The following is a 17,467-nucleotide window of genomic DNA, read 5'->3' as shown; positions in this document are numbered from 1 at the left end:
GGACCCAAGATGAAGCCATAGCACTTGCTGAGTGTCTCGCTTTGGGCACCTTACTTCCTGTCCCTTCTCTGGACCTCGGGTGGCTGCTCTGTAAAATGGGGATGACCAGGCCTACTTCACAAGGCTTCGAAGGTCGAAGGAGACGTCTGGGGAGTCCTTGGTCCAACAGCAAGCTCTACAAGTCCCCGGGATTGCCAGGCCAGCGGCAAATTCGTTCTGCTGTGGAAGAAGGTCGGAAGGGACCGATCTGAGCCAGACCTCAGACCTGGGCTAATGGGTCAACATATGAAAGGAATGGCTGGACCTGCTTAGCCCTGATGGAAAGGTGAGAGAGGTACCGTTTAAACGCACTTGAAGGAAATCATCGATGAGTTTTATTTGTAGGTACTCGTGATTCTAGCGAGGACAGGTTAGGTTTCTAACTGGCAGCTAAGGTCACTCAGCCTCCGGTCTACACCTTCCTGCCCCGCTCGCTGCCCGCCGCCTCTCTGGCCCCGCCCCCGCCCCGCCCCGCCCGGGCTCGCCCCGCCCTCCTTCTTCGGCGGGCGGGGCTCCGCGGGCCGGACTCGGGGCCGAGGGCCGAACCCCCGCCTCGTCACCACCCGTCGCTGCCTCCGAGTCGCCGAGCGCGTCTGCCGGGCGCCAGCCGAGCCCCTGGGCGCCGACCCACAGGTGAGTCCCGGCCGGTGGCGGCCGGGGTGGCCGCACCGCGGGGTTGAGCCCCACCCTGGAGCGCCGGAGTGAGGGGGACCCTGGAGCGCTTTTCTGCTCGTTGCGTTTACTTTGAAATGGAAAACTCTGCGGTCGCCCGCGCCCCGCGCCCGGCTGCGGGGCCCCGGGCCTGGCCTCCCGTTCCCCTCGCGCCCGGCGGGTCCCCGACTGGCGCTGGGAGGGCGCGCGGGGTGTGGCGGTGGAGGCGAGGCGGCGGCCGGGCGGGGCGGGAGGCCACGGGAGGCCGGCGAGCAGGTGGCCCCTGATGCGGGCGTGTGGGTGCGGTATGAGGGGTGTGGCGGGGACTGGGGGTCCGGAGCTGGGGAGCGGCTGCAGGGCGCGGTAGTGAACTGGAGGGGCCAGGTTCAGGGTGGGGCGCGCAGGCGGAGGAGGACTTTCCGGAGTGCCCTGCACACCGTGGATTCCCGCCCGCGCCCCCGACACCCCCATGCCCTCAGGCACCCCCTCCTTCCACTTTTGCATGACTTTCCAGCCAGAACTCTCTAGAATGAAACTTTAGTATTGGAATGAATGGAAACCTTGGGGAACAGTGCAACTGATGGAGCTCAGTTAGAGCCTCCCCGCCAAGGGGGGCGCTCAGAGGGGTCTTGGAGGCAAGCCAGACTCAGAGGTTGAAATGAGTTGCCTAGGGACACCCAGGGAATGGGTGGAATCTGGGTTCTCCACCCCTGACTGTCTCCCTCCTTGTTACTGCTCTGCAGGGTTTTAGCAGTTCTGAGAGTTTGCAGTGAAAACTGGGGACACCTCTTGCTACTAACCCCACTGGGCTTCTCCTGCAGAGTTTCCATATTTGGCTATTTCAGATTTGCTTTCATCAGAACTCTGTTATCTTGCTGTGGCTGGCAGGGTTGCTCTGGGCTCGCAGTGAGGTTGGTGAAACCAGGCGTAGCTCCCGGCCCAGACTGTCCTCCCCCCCCACCCCCACGCCACGGTCCACAGCCGGGGGGGGGGGGGGGGGGGGCTCTGACCCCGGTCTAGTAACCAAATGAATTCAGTAAATATTTATTGAGCACAGGTGCTGGCAGAGAACGGGGGTAGGGCCAGGGGAATACATTCCTTCTTTCAGAAATATTTGCATTGTAAAAGGGCTCTGGAAGACAAAAAAATGCAAAGAAACTGGCTGAAGTGCTTCTGGGAAGAGAGCAGTTCTGGGTGTGTGTGTGAGAAAATTTTAAGCAAGGGAAGGCGGGCTGGGACTTCTCATATCTAGAATGTGGCTGCCTGCTTTGCCTCACACAGACAGCTCAAGACGAGGGGGTTAGCGCAACTGCTGGTTTGCCTTTCATCTCCCACCTCCACCTCTACGCTAGTTTGAATGAGAGAGAGAGAAATTGCTACAGGAAAGACAGATGTGGGATGGAAGCAGAAAATGCCTCGCCTTTACAAAAGTTTGTTGTTGTTTTTGTTAGTGTTTTGAGCTCAGTGGAATGCGTTGGTTCTCAGAAGCTGGTATCTCTCTTTCTGGGTCCTGGACAAAGGCAGAAGAAGGTCTCCTGGCTGGGCCGGCCTCTGAAGTCCTGCCAGAGGGCAAATGAGGGAGGTGGCGACGTTCTCAGGTCGTCTGGGCCGAGGTCTGTGGCAGTGGGGGAAGATGGGCAGCATTTCCGTCAGCGAGCGTCACCTGAGTACCTGTGGGCCGTGGGTGGCAGGTGGTGGAAACAGCGTGGAAAGGAACTGGGCTTCCATCCACTGCAAGTACTTACTAACTGTGGCCAAGGGGGTATTTCAGTGGAGATGATTTATTGAGGGAAGGAGCTGGATGCCTCTGAGTCAGTCCCATTAGGCTACAGCCGTGGGAAAGGCTCGCCAGCGTCGGGACCAGCAGACCCTCTGTGATGATCTCAGCTTTGCTGGAGCGGACCCTGAAGAAAAACTAAGAATGCCTTGTTGAGAAAGCTCTTTCCTTTTCAAAGCGCTTTCTCATTGCCCTTGTCATTCGGAGCTCGTTTTGTCCTCCACGATGCCCTTTCGAGTCAGGCCAAAGCAGGATTATTCCGCGCATGGCCCAGATGGTGTGCGTGAAGCACAGAGAGGGAAGTAACCCTTTGGGCTCCACTGCTGGGCCAGGCGTGGGTCTCCAAGGCCTTTGGTTCCTCTGCCCCAGGCTTCACCCCGGGTTCGCAGAGGACGAAATCTGCCACCTCCTCCCCAGCCTGAGGGGTTCACAAGCGGACCCAGACTCAATCAAGCCTGCGTGACCTGTTCCGAGCAACAGGGAGCAAGCTCCCCCAGAGCCTCTGCCCTGGCCACTGCATGAACAGATCCCCCTCCATTAGTTCCCCCTGTTAGTGAACTCAGAGCGAGGCCTGGGTCTGCGCTTGTTGGGATCCTGGCTTCTGGCACAGAGCAGGCCTGAACGAATGTTCGCATTGAAATCACTTGGGCCATGTCTCCCTTGGGCTCCGAGCCACCAGGGCCTGAAGCCCGGGGAACGTGTGCTGCGTGGGGCTCTGGAGAGAGAGGCTGAGTGGGACTCGCCTAGTCCCCTGAAGTCAGAATAGCAGCGTCCCCATTGCCAACAGCCCATGTCCCCTGAGGAACTTCTCACTGCCTCCCTGAGACCTGGGAGAGGCGGGGGCTTCTCCTTCCACTGCAGGCTGGGCCTCAGCAGCCACTGGAACGTTCTCACAGCACGCAGGGACCGGCCAGGACCCCAGCCCAAGTCTTCCAACTCCAGTCCATGTGCTTTTCTCCTAGTACCTTGCCTGGAGGAGACCAGGACTCTGGACGGGACGGTGGGGAAACCAGAAAGCTGTTCAGCAAAGGCTGCCTGACGCCTCTGTCACTGCCTGGGGGTCTTTAATGAGAGCTCGTCGACTGGGGGAAGGGGAACAGTGACAGACCCAGGCTCTGAACAGCTCTTCCTGCCGAGGTGATGCATTTTTCTGAGGTCCCTCTGGGGCAGGAGCTGTCACCCCGGCAGGGTATAGTGGGTGGGTGGGTGGCTGTGTGTGCATCGGGGCCAGAGGGGAACACGCTGCAGAGTGAAAGCCACCCCCAGCGCTGCTGAGGCCAGGGTCGGGCCTCTGTGAGTTTGTTGCTTTGCTCAGAGCAGAGCTTTGTTTGGAGGGTCAGACAGCGGTTGTTCCCTAGAGTCCCCAGCAAGCCCTGTCTTGTGAGGAAGTGGGCCAGAGGGCCAGGGAGAAAATAAAAGTGAAAATACTCAGCAGCCCTCAGAGAAGAATTCGGGCCATTTGCAGTGACCCTGAGGAGCACGTCCCGCATGCGGTTACCTGGAGGCAGGTGCGTGCTTAGGGTGAGCTGTAGCAAGAGCACTGTGCCTCCCAGGCTCCGTGCAAGTTCGGTGGCCCTGGTGTTGCTGATGGAGCCTGGTGGGTGGCCCTCCAGGGAGGCGTGTGTGTTGCGGCAGAGGGGACCCCTCCCACTTACTTCCAGCAGAGCCTCGAGCCCTCTTTCTGGACCCGCTCCATCGCCTCCCCTCCTGGCCGATTCAACAATTCGAAACACCCCCGGACTTTGCCCGGCAGCTTTGCTTCTCTCAAGGAAGAGGAGGGCACCACCTCCTCCTGCGCCCCTGACTCAGCATTCCCCTTCCTCAGAGACAGACACGCTTCTCTGCATTACCCCGCTGGCCACGGACTGCCCCACCTGCTCAGTCTCTGTTCAATACGAAGACGCCGCTTTTTCCCGGCCCCTCTCCTCTCTGTTTCACTGACCGGCTCCGGGCAAAGGGCAGCCCTGCACCTGCCCTGCTGCCGAGATCGCCGGCTGCAGGCTCTTCCGGGGCCTGAGAATCCTGTCGCCTGCCAGCCCTGCAGCTGTTGCCCAGCTCCCTGGAGGGGCCACCCCGTCCCCACAGACATTGCCTTCCTTGACCTCCAGCTTCTCGTCCTCCTGCCACCCTGCAAGTGCCAAAATGGGGCCAAGGCTGTGTCCTCAGGCCGACTGTGCCATTCCCGGTACTTCTGTCCCTGGAGCCCTGCTGTGCACCCAAGGTTTCTTAAAGAGAGGCTGGTCAGGTCTCCACTTCTCACCAGCTCTCTTCTTGGTCAGTTGGGTTTGCAGGACACGAAGTCCTCGTCACGGTGTTTCTGGAGCCCCTTAGCTGCTCATCCCAAGCTGCCTCTTCCTCCATGTTCTCCCTGACCCCTGTGGAAATCACTGCTGTCCCTTGTCACCTCCGTTCTGTCTCTTCCCAGCCGGTCCTGATCTACCATCCCTTCCCAGGGCTGCTACCTGAGCGCCTGTCTGTGCAGCCTCTTTCCTATACCTCCTGAACCGGCCCTTCCCTTGCTCTCCTGCCCTGCTGGTTCCCTTCCACACTGTTGCAGAGGGGCCTCCTTGCATGCATGGTCTAATCAAGACCTAATACTTCCGCAAATGGCATAGTGGGAATAATACAGTCTTTAGAATCTGACAGGCTTGGATTCAAATCTGGATTTATGACTTGCTGGTTGTAGTTGTATGATTTGGGCATGTTGCCCAGCTTCCCTGAGTTTCTGTATTTCACTGGTAAACAGAGAGTAATGTCACCCACTTGGGGTTGCTGGAAGGATTAAATGAGTCAATATATACACAGAGCCTAGTGTCTGGCAGGTATTCAATAAAGCCGGGGTTCTTCTTCTGAGTGTTTGACAGCATGGAGAGTTGTAGAGTCTCTGGAGAGGTAGAAATTGTGTGTCTAGCCTAAAGGCATTCAAATTTAAATTTAAAACAGACAAGCGCAAGAACTGCCATACACCAGGGTAGCATAGCATTTGAACTGGCCCACGGCGGCCGCTTTGCCATCTCTAGACCAGGCTACCTCGGAGGCCAAGGTGGGTAAACTGGGATGGGGCAGGGCACGGTGAGGATGAGCTGGGCTGAGCGCCGGGCAGGTAGAGGACAGAGAGTGGGCGGGTAGCATCAGACAATGGAGGCCTGGCCCCGGGGGCTGGATCTCAGGGGAAGGTTTCCAGTCTTGGACTTGTGGTCAGAGCAGTACAGCCCTGCAGGACTAGTTGCGCTGGGCAGGGAGGCCACACAGGGACCCCGCAGAAGATATGAAATGAATTTGGGAAGCAAAATACAGGCACTGGCTTGGTCACCAGGAGCAGCGCAGTGACTTCCGTGGCATCCAACCGTGAGGTCAGAGCAGAATGAAGAGTGAGACTGACTTGGTGCAAAGCTGCCAGCCAGAGCCCTTGCCGTGCTCCTTTCCTGGGGGGTGGCTTGGAACAGCCAGGCTCTGTGCGGGAGTCCTTGATGCCGGAGCGGGGAGGCAGGTGGGCAGGGTTAAGCTGAGCAGGTCACCAGAGTCCCTTGTCTGCCTTCAGGACGTTGGGTGTCTGAGGAAGAGGCTGAGCTGTGATACAACCTGTGAAAGTTTACCATGCTGCCGTGGGTTAAAAGCAAAATAATTTAGTCTAACAGGAGGGCTTATGTGCTAAGTAGATGCAGAAGAAAAGAAGTGATGAAGCAACTTGGGAGGGGGCAATTATTCCAGGAAGCCCTCCTGAGGACTGAGGAGGGGGGACAGGCAGGAGGGGAGGGAGGGGACACTGGACCACAGGCAAAGGCATTTCTGAGGGTCAAAGGAAGGAATGAATAGTTGTTTTTAATGGATGGAAGTAGATTATTCTGGAGCAGGCTGATGTAGAGGTGGTTTATGTGGGAAAAAAAAATTGCCTAATAATTTGGGATGTGGCTTCAACCTCTCAATAGCACTCCCTTGACTTTCCTCCAAAATGCCCAGTTTCGTGTGTTTGCTTTGGACGGTCAGATGCTAAACGCTCAACCCTTCCATGATGCTAACAATCCCGTCTGTATGACTTCACTTCACTTCACCGACACTGGGTCTTTCTAACAAGTGTGACTTCTGTAGCCCCCATCTCTGCCATTGCCTAACTGTCGCGCTGGATTTTCTCGGCCTTAACTCTGTTTAGGCCTTGTCCAGCAGCTGCAGGGCCTTCTGCACCTAACCTGGCTATTCCTAACTTCCTTCGCATCATTTCTCCTCCCTGGATGACCTCTTGTTTTGTTTGTTTGTTTGCTTTCATTTTTCAGCCACACCCATGACTTACGTAAGTTCCTGGGCCAGGGATAAAATCCTAGCCAAGGCTGCGACTTACACCACAGCTGCAGCCACATGGAAACGCTAACCCAGGGTGCCAAGCCAGGGATTGAGCCTATGCCACTGCAGAGAGGATGCCAGATCTTTAACCTGCTTCACCACAGTGGGACCTCTGGAATGCCTCCTGTTTAAATCTCCTACTTCATGCCCTTCTCATTCTTTTCCAAGAAAACTCAAAATTCTTTTCTTAGGAAGGCCAATCCCCAAGACCATGTCCAGGTTCAGTGGTTTGTTAGGAAGACTCAGAGGATTCAGCCTATGGTCCATAATATTGCACAGGTGATTACATAAGAGATGAAGGTGGTCGGAAGTGCTATGAGGGAGAAGCACAGGGGGTGACAGGGACCTGAGCTGGCTGAGGAGGCATGTGAAGGCTCAGCTGAATTCATGATGCGCAAGCTGGGCTTGGATGAGTTGAGTTCAGTGAGGAGGCAGGGAGGAAGGAGAGGAGGTTTCCAGCAGAGACAACAGCTTGAGCAAAGGGACACCAGCCTTAGGGTGAAGGCCAGGAGGAAGGAAGGTTCTCCACTCGTATGAGGAATGGCAAAAAGGCCAAAGAGGCTGGAAAATAAGGGGTGGGAAGTGAGATAGCCTGGAGATGTGGGCAGGACCAGGCTATCATGGGTAAGGGTTTGGAACTGTGAGAGTAACAGGAGGCTGTGGAAAGTCTGTATGAGTGATACCACTTTGGCTTTTTCAAAGGCCGCTCAAGCTGCTATGTGGAGGATGCTTTGGGGGAGTGAGTGGGTGAAGGGAAACCAGTTATAGGAGGGGAGATGGGGGGGTGGACCAGCTGTAGGAGGGGAGATGGGGGGTGGACCAGCTGTAGGAGGGGAGATGGGGGGTGGACCAGCTGTAGGAGGGGAGATGGGGGGTGGACCAGCTGTAGGAGGGGAGATGGGGGGTGGACCAGCTGTAGGAGGGGAGATGGGGGGTGGACCAGCTGTAGGAGGAGAGATGGGGGGTGGACCAGCTGTAGGAGGGGAGATGGGGGGTGGACCAGCTGTAGGAGGGGAGATGGGGGGTGGACCAGCTGTAGGAGGAGAGATGGGGGGTGGACCAGCTGTAGGAGGGGAGATGGGGGGTGGACCAGCTATAGGAGGAGAGATGGGGGGTGGACCAGCTGTAGGAGGGGAGATGGGGGGTGGACCAGCTGTAGGAGGGGAGATGGGGGGTGGACCAGCTGTAGGAGGGGAGATGGGGGGTGGACCAGCTGTAGGAGGGGAGATGGGGGGTGGACCAGCTGTAGGAGGAGAGATGGGGGGTGGACCAGCTGTAGGAGGGGAGATGGGGGGTGGACCAGCTATAGGAGGAGAGATGGGGGGTGGACCAGCTATAGGAGGAGAGATGGGAGGGTGGGCCAGCTGTAGGAGGGGAGATGGGGGGGTGGGCCAGCTGTAGGAGGAGAGATGGGGGGGTGGACCAGCTATAGGAGGAGAGATGGGGGGTGGACCAGCTGTAGGAGGGGAGATGGGGGGGTGGGCCAGCTGTAGGAGGAGAGATGGGGGGGTGGACCAGCTATAGGAGGAGAGATGGGGGGTGGACCAGCTGTAGGAGGAGAGATGGGGGTGGACCAGCTATAGGAGGAGAGATGGGGGGTGGACCAGCTGTAGGAGGGGAGATGGGGGGTGGACCAGCTGTAGGAGGAGAGATGGGGGGGTGGACCAGCTATAGGAGGAGAGATGGGGGGTGGACCAGCTGTAGGAGGGGAGATGGGGGGGTGGGCCAGCTGTAGGAGGAGAGATGGGGGGGTGGACCAGCTGTAGGAGGGGAGATGGGGGGGTGGACCAGCTGTAGGAGGGGAGATGGGGGGGTGGGCCAGCTGTAGGAGGAGAGATGGGGGGTGGACCAGCTGTAGGAGGAGAGATGGGGGGTGGACCAGCTATAGGAGGAGAGATGGGGGGTGGACCAGCTATAGGAGGAGAGATGGGGGGTGGACCAGCTATAGGAGGAGAGATGGGGGGTGGACCAGCTGTAGGAGGGGAGATGGGGGGTGGACCAGCTATAGGAGGAGAGATGGGGGGTGGACCAGCTATAGGAGGAGAGATGGGAGGGTGGGCCAGCTGTAGGAGGGGAGATGGGGGGGTGGGCCAGCTGTAGGAGGAGAGATGGGGGGGTGGACCAGCTATAGGAGGAGAGATGGGGGGTGGACCAGCTGTAGGAGGAGAGATGGGGGGTGGACCAGCTATAGGAGGAGAGATGGGGGGTGGACCAGCTGTAGGAGGGGAGATGGGGGGGTGGGCCAGCTGTAGGAGGAGAGATGGGGGGGTGGACCAGCTATAGGAGGAGAGATGGGGGGTGGACCAGCTGTAGGAGGGGAGATGGGGGGGTGGGCCAGCTGTAGGAGGAGAGATGGGGGGGTGGACCAGCTGTAGGAGGGGAGATGGGGGGGTGGACCAGCTGTAGGAGGGGAGATGGGGGGGTGGGCCAGCTGTAGGAGGAGAGATGGGGGGTGGACCAGCTGTAGGAGGAGAGATGGGGGGTGGACCAGCTGTAGGAGGAGAGATGGGGGGTGGACCAGCTATAGGAGGAGAGATGGGGGGTGGACCAGCTATAGGAGGAGAGATGGGGGGTGGACCAGCTGTAGGAGGGGAGATGGGGGGTGGACCAGCTGTAGGAGGGGAGATGGGGGGAGGACCAGCTGTAGGAGGGGAGATGGGGGGTGGACCAGCTGTAGGAGGAGAGATGGGGGGTGGACCAGCTGTAGGAGGAGAGATGGGGGGTGGACCAGCTGTAGGAGGGGAGATGGGGGGTGGACCAGCTGTAGGAGGAGAGATGGGGGGTGGACCAGCTGTAGGAGGGGAGATGGGGGGTGGACCAGCTGTAGGAGGGGAGATGGGGGGGTGGGCCAGCTGTAGGAGGAGAGATGGGGGGGTGGACCAGCTATAGGAGGAGAGATGGGGGGTGGACCAGCTGTAGGAGGAGAGATGGGGGGTGGACCAGCTATAGGAGGAGAGATGGGGGGTGGACCAGCTATAGGAGGAGAGATGGGAGGGTGGGCCAGCTGTAGGAGGGGAGATGGGGGGGTGGGCCAGCTGTAGGAGGAGAGATGGGGGGGTGGACCAGCTATAGGAGGAGAGATGGGGGGTGGACCAGCTGTAGGAGGGGAGATGGGGGGGTGGGCCAGCTATAGGAGGAGAGATGGGGGGTGGACCAGCTGTAGGAGGAGAGATGGGGGGTGGACCAGCTATAGGAGGAGAGATGGGGGGTGGACCAGCTGTAGGAGGAGAGATGGGGGGTGGACCAGCTATAGGAGGAGAGATGGGGGGGTGGGCCAGCTGTAGGAGGGGAGATGGGGGTGGACCAGCTATAGGAGGAGAGATGGGAGGGTGGGCCAGCTGTAGGAGGGGAGATGGGGGGTGGACCAGCTATAGGAGGAGAGATGGGAGGGTGGGCCAGCTGTAGGAGGGGAGATGGGGGGGTGGACCAGCTGTAGGAGGGGAGATGGGGGGACCAGTTATAGGAGGCGAAATGGGGGTATATCAGCTATAGGAGGGGAGATGGGGGGTGGATCAGCTACAGGAGGGGAGACGAGGGGACCAGCTATAGGAGGAAACACCAATTATAGGAGGCTGTTGCCAAGGCCCAGGGGAGGGGATTGGGGCTTGAATCGGGGGCTGGTCGTGGGGGAGGAGGGGAGGCATTTCAGGAATGATACCAGTTGTCTGGTGACAACAGCAAGATAAAAGGTGGCCCCTCACGGAGCGGGAGCTCTGAAGAGAGAGCAGCTCAGGAGCGGAAGAATTGGTTCTGTTTCGGGTGTGCTGGCCTTGGAGCGTGTGTGACACTGAAAAGCAGACACCAGGTGGGCAGGAGCGCATGTGGAGCAGGACGTGGTGGAGACACACTTGGGAGTGGCTGGTTCCTATGAGGTCTTTGATGCCAGGACAGTGTGGTTTCAGGGACGCTAAAGGGAAATAATATTTGAAAGTGTTGGTTTAGGGTCGAGGTGGGAGTCACTAGCGTCAGGTGTTGCTGGGAAGCCAGCCAAGATGAAGACTGAAGATTGAGCCTTGGCTTAAGTGACCCTGCAGTCGCTGGGTCCTGGGTGGGGGCAGGGTGAGTGGCTGGGGAGGGTGTGAGCCAGGCCGGGGTGGGCTGGGGATCAGAGTGAAGAGAGGCCAGAGGAGCTGTCACTCTGCTGGGGGAGGGCGAGTTAAGAAGTCTATGAGAGGAAGGAAAGCTCGAATTTTGGAGAAATTTTGGAGAAATATGGGGGTTGCTTTCGTTGTAGGAGAGGCTCGTATTGTGTGGCGGAAGGAGCTGGCTGAAAGGGAGAGGCTGACAGTGAACCCCCTCTTCCCAGCAGAAGAGCCCTGCGGGGCCAGGCGGCCAGGGCAGGTGGAGAGCTTGGCCTGGCCCAGGGTTGCTCTGCTGTGGCCCCAGGAGGGAAAGGACAGGCCCGCTCGGGGGAGACGCTCAGGTCTGGTGGCAGGAAGTGGAGGTAGCTCTGGTCTGAAGAGTTCTATTTTTTTCTGTGCAGTAGGAAGTGAAGTTTCCTGGTGAGACTGGGGGGTGTGGTCAAGGTTTGCAGAGAAGAGAAAGGTTTGAAACAGATGTTGAAAACAAGAGAGTGAGCTGAAAGGGAAACTGGCCCGGGGCTCTTAGGACCTGTTGATGTGACGGAGACGCCAGAAAGGACTCTAGCACCTGTGATTTTAGGTCTCCAGCAGTTAGGGAGGCACCGCAGCACAGGCCGCACACCTGTTTCTTGAGTCGAATCATTGGCCTGCTCACCTCTGAAAATCCTTCAGAGCATTTTCCCTCCTACCCAGGGGCCTGGGTACCCACTCTGACCCCCCGGGCAGGGCCAGATGACGTTGGTAGGAGCAAGGAGCCCTGTTGACTGTCCACTCTTCCAGCCCCGAGCGGCCAGGCCCTTCCGCCCTTTACGCTATGCCCCGTGTCAGCTGTCGTGATCCGTTGCTGCCTTCTCTAGCTGTGGCTGGTAGAATTTCAGGACTTAGAATTGGTTGAGAAGTCTTAGAGACTGGGAGGCAGGCTCGATGGGAGAGAGGCTGGCCTGCTTTCTGCAGAAATTAGAAATCCGCTGCCCAGCCTTTCCAGAAGTATCTAGTGAGTGCCTATCCTATGCCCCGTTCTAAGGATCAGTACCTCGGTAAACAAAAGAAACATTCCTGCCCTCATGAAGCTTCTATTCTGGCAGGAAAACAGAGTAAAGAAGTAAGCATATGGAGCTCCCGTGGTGGCTCAGCGGGTTAAGAACTAACTGGTATCCACGAGGATGCGGGGTCCATCCCTGACCTTGCTCAGTGGGTTAAGGATCCGGCGCTGCCGGGGACTGTGGTGTAGGTCACAGATGCAGCTCAGATCTGGTGTCACTGTGGCTGTGGTGTAGGCCGGCAGCTGCAGCTCCGATTTGACCCCTAGCCTGGGAACATCTGTATGCCCCGCAGGTGCAGCTGTAAAGAGGGGAAAAAAAAAAGTAAGCTTATACCCTGTTGCTACATCGTAAGAAGTGCTTCGGAGGAAAGTGCTTCGTGGGCTGCCGAGGGTGTTGCGATTTCACATCGTGGGCCAGTGAAGACCTCACTTGCAAGGTGACATTTGAGCAGCGCTCCCTGAAGTGCAGTCCAGGTGGGGGACAGCGGGCAGAAGGCCCTTCTCAGCAAGAAAAAGCAAGGCTGATAGGCCCAGAAGGCACTGGGAAGTGGAGACGGAGAGCGAGGGCCAGGTCACAGGATGCTAAGGATGCTGGCTTTTTTATTTTTTAGCAACAAACTTTCATAGCCTCCGATAATATCAAATGTCATCAACATGACATTTTAACACAGCAGGTCCTCATTTAGTATTTTATTCTATAGAAATACTGACATGAGATTGCAACAGTTTATCTCAAAGCATATTATTTGTAACACTCTTTGTTACTGGCCCATCCAGAAGGCGGCAATCCTTCATTTGATTTGAGTTGGATCAACTACGGTATGTCTGTACACCGCATTGATACTTAGCAACTAAATATAACAAAGTAAATCTATACGCTATAATGTCATATATGTATATACATATATATACACCTGCATGCTGTGTCTAGCTACAGTACACACGCATACACACACATACACACGTTCTAGAGTACACACACACATTCTTTGGCATTAGCCGTGGTGATGATGATTTTGTAAAGTTTTTTCCCAAAGTAAGGACACTGGCTTTTACCCTGAGTGACATGTGGCCCCTGGGACAGAGGAGTGACATATCTGACTTCTGCTTTCAAAGGGATCCCTCTAACTGCTGGGTTGTGAATAGACCGTGGAGGGGCGGGGACAGAGAAGGAGACCGGCTGGGAGATGAGTGCTGTCACCCGTGGGAAGAGGACAGTGGCTTAGGCTGGGATGGTTATGCTGAAGGCATGAGGAGTAGGTAGCTTTGTTTGGAGGAGAACCCAGAGGATTCGATGCCGTGGGATGGAGCGTCAGAGCAGCCAAGGGTGACTCCAGTTTTTGGCCCAAGCCACAGGGTGACTGGTGGTAGCGGTTTGCTGAGGTGGGGAGGTGGTGGCAGGAGCTGGTGGAATGTGTCAGGTTTGAGGGGCTGAGTGAACACACGTGGAGCTATGGACGAGGCAGCCGGGGTGACTCATGGTCAGCGTGGGGTTCAGACCGCAGATAGAAACTGGGGTATTATCAGCCTTAGATGGCATCTCAGGCAGGAGCTGAGACGGGCTTGCCAAGGGCACGAGTGTAGATGGATGAGAGGAGAGGCCCAGCACCAGCCTGGGTGCCTGAGGGTGGAGCAGTGAGGAGTGGCTGGGGAGGACAAGGGGACCTGCAAGCTGTCACGGTGGCCTGGCTCGGCACCTCTCACACTGTAATAGACTGCAGAATCGAGCCTGGGAACTTGCTTAGAAAGCAGACTTCTGGCTACTACCGAGAAATCCTGATTCTGAAATGTATGACTTAGGGCATGCTGAGCTATTGCAATGAGAAGGCCCCCAAAACAGGTCTGCTTCTCTGGGGTCAAGTGTGCAAGCTGGCATTTTCCTCGCGCTCCAGGGCGTGTTCTTAGCAGTGTCCAGTGACTCAACCCCTCTGGACACTGTCACTGTGCCATGTGCCTGGGCACGCTCCCCACGGGGCTGAAAACCCCTTGGGAACAGGAACTGTCTGGTAACTCGGGGCCCGGTCCCACTGCACCCCCTCCCACAACTGAAGGAGATTCAGACCCCTGCATGCAGCAGGTGATGAATAAATGCCGGCCAGGAGTGAAGACTGGACAAACATGGATATTAAGTGCTTATTTTTGTGCCAGACAGTGCGTGTTAATCATGTATGTGGATTAACACGTTTAATTTGAACTCCGAGCTTTAGGGACAAGTGTTACTGTCTCATTTCCTAGAGGGAGAAAAGGTGAGACAGGTAAGTGAATGGCAGAAGAGGATGGCCCGCAGCGTTCTGGGTCCAGAGCGGGTCGCTGGCCAGCAGGCTGTAGCGCCTCTCATCAAGACCTCCCTTTGGTACCTTTTCTTCCAGCCAGGACACAGAGTCAAGGGTGCTGGACTTGGAGTCAGGACGCCTAGATTCAAATTCCTGTCCCATCGCTTGTTAGTGTAGGTACTTCACAACTTGGGGCCTCACATGCTTCCCTGGAAACATGAGCAGGATGTTCCCATGCGCTTAGTGTGAGGCCTGGGTGTGAGGCTGTGTGTGAAAGTGCAGATGGCAGGGCGCTAGAACGTGGAAGGTCTTACTGAGAATGTCAGACCGTGGCACCCCTGCGATTGCCCCCAAGAGCTGCCATGGCGTTTAGATGGTAGAAAATCAGCAGGCTTTCCTTAACCAGTCAGTCTGTCTGTACCATCCTCAAGCAGTGCTTCTTCTTAAGATTTGGTTTAATAAGTGTCACTAGTTTAAAAAAAGACGGTGAAGCTTTTGGCTAGCTGATCCCCTAAGCCCTTCTACCGCTGACGGGCTCCACTGTTGGGAGAAAGCCACCCCTCAGATTCTGTCTGCTTCCCTTGGGTCCCTTCCCTGGGTCCCCCACCTGCTTTCCTTCGGTCCTGATCAAGCCCCCCAGTCCCACCAGCCTGTTGTCAAGCGTTGAATTGAGGGGCTGCAGTGTTTTGAGCGCTGGACTCTGGGCTGCCGGCCCAGGGTGTGAGCTGGGCATCTGGGCTGGGCTTGGCAGGAGTGGGCCCCAGGAAGCTTCTCCCTCCAGGGCCGGGGTGAGAGGGTCGCCTTTGGTCCTGTCTGCTTCCTCTCTCGCCGCCAGCGGGGAGGGGATTGCCCGTCTGCCTCTCACAGGCCATCGACGCAGGGCCCTGCCGCAGGCTCTCCCGGCTCCGGGGGTGGTTGCAGCTGACAGCACATCACACGTCTGTGGTCAGCTCTGGAGAGATGAAGCTGCCGCAGTGGCAGCTGTGCGTGCGCCTTATGGGAAGATGAGGCACAGCTCAAGTGATGCTGGCCTTTGGTATTTAAAAGCCATCCAAAGGTCAAGCCAAGCTTTCTGGATCCTCCTTGGCACGTCAGTTCTGTAGGCCTCTCCCCCTTTCTTAGAGCACCCTTAGGCCAGGGAGGGTGGGGCCGGGCCCGGTCCCCTCCTAAAAATGCTTCTGGGTTCCCAGCCAACTCTGAGCCATTGCCCTTGGCTGTGTGTCCAAGTTCCCAGGTGGTTCTGCTTGCAGGGCCCCTGAAATCTCCATCACATTCTCCGAGCCTGCGCTCGCCCACCTGTCTGTGGGAGAAAAAGACCGGTCAGGAGAGGAGAGGGGAGAGAGGGGCTCTGAGACGGTAGCCTGGTCACGCAGAGCAGCGGGGCTCCCCCACCCCACTCGGAAACAGTCCCGCGTGGGAGGAGGGAACTTTCTAAGGAGGAGAGGTAGCAGTTGAGGCAGGAACGAAGGGCAGAGGGCAGACCTGGCTTCCGGGGAGCCCTGCAGGAAGCCTCCTAGAGGCGTGGTGGGGGCGGGAGGAGAACCAAAAAGCACAGTGTCCCCAGGGCCAAGGGACAGGGGCTTTCGAGGAGAGAGAGCCAAATGCCCCCCAGAGGGCAGAGGGCAGACGTTTGGGAGAGACCGGTTGGCAAGTCTGAGGCTGTGAGTACAGGTCATCAAACGAATCTGAGGCACCTTTCCAGACCATGTAGGGCCTCAGCTGCCCCCCCCCCCAGCACCCAGATGGTTCGGGCCCCCGGGTTGTTCAAGGGCAGGCGGAGTAGAGATGAACTCGGGCTGGGAGTGAGGCTGCGGGGAGCTGCCCTGAGGAGGGGTGCTGCTCTGGACCCAGCGGTGGAAGGGGCAGGGGGATGGGAAGTGGCTGGTGTGGGGGTTGCTGGGCTGAGGCTGGCGAGTGGCCCGCAGGCCACGCTGGGCCGGGCTGGGGCGATGGTGGCCCAAGGAGTCCGGCCCTCCGGCCCCGGGCTGCCTTTCTGCTTCCTCAGCCGTGTCTGCATGTAGGAGCGTCTCAGCAGAGGCGTACTTTCCTAAAGGGCCTGGCTGGCGGCTGGTGTTTAGCGGGAGATGGTCCAACGTGACCATAAATTCAAAGTAATGCGCGGGGTGACATGAGTAGGGAACCGTGGGGAGGAAGAGATAGAGCCCCGAGGAAAACGGCAGGAGGAAGGCAGCTCTGGGTAGAAAAGGGCAGTCGGCTCAGTTGAGAGTCACAGACCCCTGTGTGGGCATGGGTGGTGTCTGGAAAAGCGGGTGGGGTCGGCAGGTGCAGCTCGGCGTGTGCCCGCCGAGCAGGATGCTGTCCCCACTCCCGGGGATGCTAAGGCCTCCATTAGGAGTGCAGGCTGCGGGGGGAATGGGGGGACAGTGGGGGTCGGGGGTGCTGAGTGGGCTCACAGGACTCAACTCCTTCATCAGATCAATGGCTACCCATCACTTTCGCTTCTGGACCCAGGCGGGGGCCCGAGGGCAGGAGTACAGGCTACGGAAACAGCATAGTCTGTTTGCCACGAACAGGTAGCGGGGAGCCATGAAGGCGTGAAGAACGCGTGGGGAGGAATTAGGAAGATTTAGGCAGGTCTTGAGGGGGCCGAGGCAGTGGTCTTCTCACTTGAAGGGGTGTCTTTGGAAAAGGGGCCAGGCTCTCCCTACGGGCCTGAACCGCCACTGACCTCCCTCCCTTCGTGCTCACGTTTCCATCTCAGTGACAGCACCACCTCTCCCTTCTCAGTGACAGCACCACCTCTCCCAGGTGTTGAGGCTTTGATCCTAGAGTCCACCTCAGTTCCTTCCTGCTTCAAGCCTCACACTTGGTCGCCCTGTCGTCCTGAAACCCCCCAGTTTGCTCCATTTCCCCGCCACTCCTGTAGACCAGGCCTGCACCATCTCTCCCCAGCTCTTGCAGCATCTTCCCCTAGATGTACGCTGGCCTCCTAACCGCTCTCCCAGCTGCCCCGGACCCCACAGTCCACTCTCCGTTCAGCATCCAAAACGGCTTTTTTAGATTCCAGAGCCGCTGGCACCTTAAAACACTTGTGCTGCTTCCCTCTGCTCTGCTCTCTCTCTTTTTTGTTTTTGGCTATGCCTGGGGCATATAGAAATTCCCCAGCCAGGGATTGAACCCATGCCACAGCAGTGACCCAAGCCACAGAAGTGACAACGCTGGCTCCTTACCCTGCTGAGCCGCTCGGGAGCTCTGCTCTGCTCTTTGAAAAAACCCAGATTCCTTTCCATGGGCCCCAGGGCTG

General features: G+C 57.8%; 1 protein-coding gene across 2 annotated transcripts in view; it reads left to right on the top strand.

Annotated features, from left to right (window-relative positions):
* Positions 523–17,467, top strand: part of TRAF5 (TNF receptor associated factor 5) — a 49,746-nt gene continuing 32,801 nt past the window's right edge. Inside the window, exon 1 of one of the 2 annotated variants that reach the window (XM_021063867.1) lies at positions 523–672. Coding sequence is in view for 1 of the 2 variants with exons in the window: in XM_003482755.4 (XP_003482803.2) it covers positions 3,956–3,975 (20 nt within the window). In the remaining variant the exon portion in view is untranslated. Of the gene's footprint in view, positions 673–1,712; positions 3,976–17,467 lie in introns of those variants that run through there. The other variant, XM_003482755.4, reaches the window with a different exon arrangement.

This window comes from Sus scrofa, chromosome 9, assembly GCF_000003025.6.
Source record: "Sus scrofa isolate TJ Tabasco breed Duroc chromosome 9, Sscrofa11.1, whole genome shotgun sequence".
Classification (NCBI taxonomy): Eukaryota; Metazoa; Chordata; class Mammalia; order Artiodactyla; family Suidae; genus Sus; species Sus scrofa.
The sequence above is the reverse complement of the archived record's forward strand: the minus strand, read 5'-3'. Positions and strand labels throughout refer to the sequence as shown.